Source organism: Nicotiana tomentosiformis, chromosome 2 (genome assembly GCF_000390325.3).
Source record: "Nicotiana tomentosiformis chromosome 2, ASM39032v3, whole genome shotgun sequence".
Classification (NCBI taxonomy): Eukaryota; Viridiplantae; Streptophyta; class Magnoliopsida; order Solanales; family Solanaceae; genus Nicotiana; species Nicotiana tomentosiformis.
Window position 1 is genome coordinate 51974855 of NC_090813.1, and position 3925 is coordinate 51978779.

The 3925-nt window shown below is 33.1% G+C and overlaps 1 protein-coding gene across 1 annotated transcript; it reads left to right on the plus strand.

Moving 5' to 3' along the window:
• The first annotated feature begins 789 nt into the window (after positions 1-789).
• On the plus strand, positions 790-3468 carry LOC104113678 (transcription factor DIVARICATA-like). The gene is made up of 2 exons (XM_009623919.4): positions 790-2183; positions 2849-3468. The coding sequence occupies exons 1-2, from the start codon at positions 1723-1725 to the stop codon at positions 3348-3350; spliced, it is 963 nt and encodes a 320-aa protein (XP_009622214.1). The 5' UTR covers positions 790-1722; the 3' UTR covers positions 3351-3468.
• The last annotated feature ends 457 nt before the right edge of the window (positions 3469-3925 follow it).

A 3925-nucleotide genomic window follows, 5' to 3' on the forward strand; every position in this document is an offset into this window, starting at 1 on the left:
AGTTTTAGAAATTTTGGCCAAATTAAAATCTTTAGGCTTATTCTTGGTAATCTTAGGAATTCTATATGGATGTTATAGATGAGTAATTTTATAAAGAATGTACTGCTATAAAGACGGTTGATATTGTTATAGGTAAAAAGATATCATAGAAAGGTAAAATATAACATAAAAAATCGATTGCGAGAAATATATTATTTTTATAGTAATGGCTATTATATGCCGCTTTAGAGAGGACTGACCGTATAAGGCATGTTTATCTTTGTGTAGAATACAGCTGGATTTTTTTTGTCGGTACCTGTTATATGCAAAGTAATCAATATGTCAGTTAGAGAAAGATATTTTTTGACATTTTTTTTTGGATTACTCTAAAGTATACATTTTAGTCAGTTATATTGACAGGTCAACTGTTTCACGTGTTCAACGTGTGCAATAGTTTGATACTATAATGTATGATCATATTTACATTAGTGTACGTGTCTCTTCTCAAGCTCAATATAACTATGATCTGTGTATAAGGTAAGTTCATCATTATTTTTGTCGCTAACTGTTTATATGCAAAAAAAATCAATATGTCAGTTAGAGATAGTCTACATCTATCGAATTTGACCAATACAGCTAAAGTCAAATTTTGTTTTACATGTTACAAAACTTGAATTGAAAAGAATATACATATTTCTGTCAAACTGAAGAGAATGTGTAATGCTAGAATTGATGAACTTTCTTTATTACTATATAAGATGTGAATAATTGCTTGAAGTGCTTTGTGCAAAAGCTCAATTGTGTTAAAATGAAATAACCAACTTTTGAGTTGTTGCATATATGGGAAAAATTGACCAGGAAAAGAGTTGAATTTTTAAAACAAACTTGATACTGGTAAACTTGTACTACTAACAATTTGTACTGCAAATCTTAGGCTGGTGAAAAAGTAGAAGCACATTGTCTTCATTAGGAGGAAATAAATGACATCCAAAGAAAGGAAAAACTAATAAATTTTTAGAGAGTTTTTTCACAATAGCAGTTTTGCTTTTCTGCAACCTCTAGTTGTAGTTGCAAGACAGTTGGTTGGACACTACAGGACATGATATTTTGGTCAAAGTCAATAGTAACAATTTACTTGCAAGATTGCTCACCCCCCCCCCCCCGAGAAGAATAGTGGACTGGTTTTAAGGACCTGGAAGTAATTAAAGGAGGGAAAAAAGAAATTAATAAGAACGATTGCATATTTTAAAATCAAAATATATATACCATTATTAATCCACTTTTTCACATTCTATGTTCTACTATTATTTGTTTCTTTTCTAATTGCTAACCAACCAACCTTAAACCATTTCAATGGCGAAAAAGAGATCAATAGCTCTAAACAAACACTATAGACAACAACACCAAATGCTAAATATCATATTTTTTCTCTTGGGTCCATCGAGAAGTGAAATTTGTGTCAATTAATTTCTAGAAGAATCCATTCAAAAATTGAGTATAACAGCATCAATATATGAAAGAATCTATTCAAAATTGATCAATGAGTGTAATCTTTCACTAATTGTAATAATTTTCAAATTTGATCCTACATGGAGCATTTAATTTTAGTCTTTCAAATCAGCTTTTTTCAACTATAAAAGGCCACAACTCATTGACTCTTAAACATCAACTGAGTGCAAAAAAAGAAGCATAATATAACTTCACTCTCAGTCACTCAACCCTCTTTCTTCTTGTCCTTTTTCAATGGAGTGGCCTGAATTCCTAGAGCGTTCAAACTCCCAAGAGTCCACATTTGGTCTGTTCAGCGCAACGCCTCAAGCTAACGAGGTTGTTGCGCGAACAGTCCAGTGGACTCCTGAAGAGAAACAAGTATTTGAGAACGCTTTATCTGTGTTTAATAATCCAATTTCACCATCATTCTTTGAATATGTTGCTTCTAAACTCCCCCATAAACCCCTAGAGGAGATCAAAAAATACTACCTAGCCCTTTTCAAAGATGTTGAAATGGAAAATCCTGTACCTAAAAACAAAGCTCCTGCTGCTAATGGTTATGAACTAGATCATGACCAACAGCATAATTACCAAGTGCCTCAGGAAGATGATCACTCAGACATGGAAGCTGCTCGAAATGGCACACCACCTCCAGTTGAAAACAACCGTCCACGTCGCCGACGCGGAATTCCATGGACTGAAGGAGAACACCAGTAAGTTTTCGTTCTCTTTTTGTTTGTTTTCTTTCCTGTTTTTTTACTATGGCTAACTTTATATATATAGAAAACACCATTTTTTATGTTTTTTTTTTCAAACATATATATATCTGCATGTTATAATTAGATTTGATTTTATGAGTTTGTTGCTTTTTGCATGGTAAATCTTTTAACTCCTTTGAGTTCTTTTATCATAGAATCACTTGTTTTTTTTTATTTTTCCCTTACCAATGTATGAATTCAGCTTTTCACTTTTTGTTAATCTTCAAACCTTATATAAAGTTTTCTTTGTCCATGAAAAAATAATTTTGATAATAAGAAAAGCCTTTTGATCGCGTAACCCCTAGGCCACTGAATCGTAAATTTTATTACAATCAAGACAAACGAATTAATTCTTCCTTCGAGAAATTTATTTGTATTTTTGCAATTGATTTAATTTCATTTACTTCTATTGTCTGCACGCGAAGATATATACAACCACCCTTAATAATTTATTTTGATATCACTCACCCTTAACAGTAATTTCATTTTGGTGTAAAGCGAAAATTTCAGTCTGATTTTAGATTAATCTTCTGTTAAAAAATTGTATTCCAATTTTACATATATGGTTTGTTCAAATTTAATTTATACATATGTAATTTTTAAAAACAAATCATATGTAGGCTGTTCCTTATGGGACTGAACAGATTTGGGAAAGGAGATTGGAAGAGCATCTCAAGGTACTATGTTGTTTCAAAGACACCAACCCAAGTGGCCAGTCATGCCCAAAAGTACTTTGGTCGTCGGAACTGTGCAACTCCACCGGAGCGTCGCCGCCCTAGCATCAACGACATTCAAACTGTCACCCTTAACCCTAGGGCTACAACTGTGACGGCTCAAATCAATAATGGTAGACTTGCGCCTCTTAACAACAATAACCAAGGTTCTTCATCAATGCCTTTTCACTATCCTTACAACTTTGGTGGTGCAATGTTTGGTCACAATTCTCATGGAAATTATGGGAGTTTCGTTAATCGTGGTGAAGCATCTGGCAGCAACTCAATCAACATGCAGCATAACAACGATAACAACAACAATAATAACAATCTTCGTAGGCTAGTGTTGCCTCGTCCATTCCTTTCGATGTGCCTGGCTTCTGCTACGAGGAACAATAATCGAGTCTAATCATGCATTGGTATCTATCTAGAGACATTTCTTTGAAGAACCAAAGTATGCTCACATTAAATGGCTATGTCCTAGCTCTTTGGGGGTTAGGGAAAAGGGGGTATGTGGTCTATTTTTGGGTATTCTTTTTCTTTTTCTAAATTATGGTTTTTGTGAGTTGGGTTGGGATGGGTGGGGTGGGTGGAATGGAGTGGGGGAGGGGAGGGAGTATTTTTTTTTCTTGTCATCAAACTATGTTGAATAAAAAACAAGTTCTCAGTCCCAAACAAATTTGGTGTTACCAATAAAATATGAAAGCATGGTACAAAAAATTATAATATGAAAGCAAGTTTGGTGTTGCACTCACAAGTCACAAAGGATTATAATTCTAACGAAAATGAGCTTTCTTTTCATAGTAATTTTGTAAACTCACTATATCAAATACTTCCATGATAATATTAGATATAGACGATACCTTTCAAAATGTGACATTCACTTTTTCATAAATATGTCTAAATTTTACTAATAGCTAAAATAAATGAAACCTTCAAATTTTCAATTTTTAATGCAATAGTTTAGTAGAATAACTAAAGTAA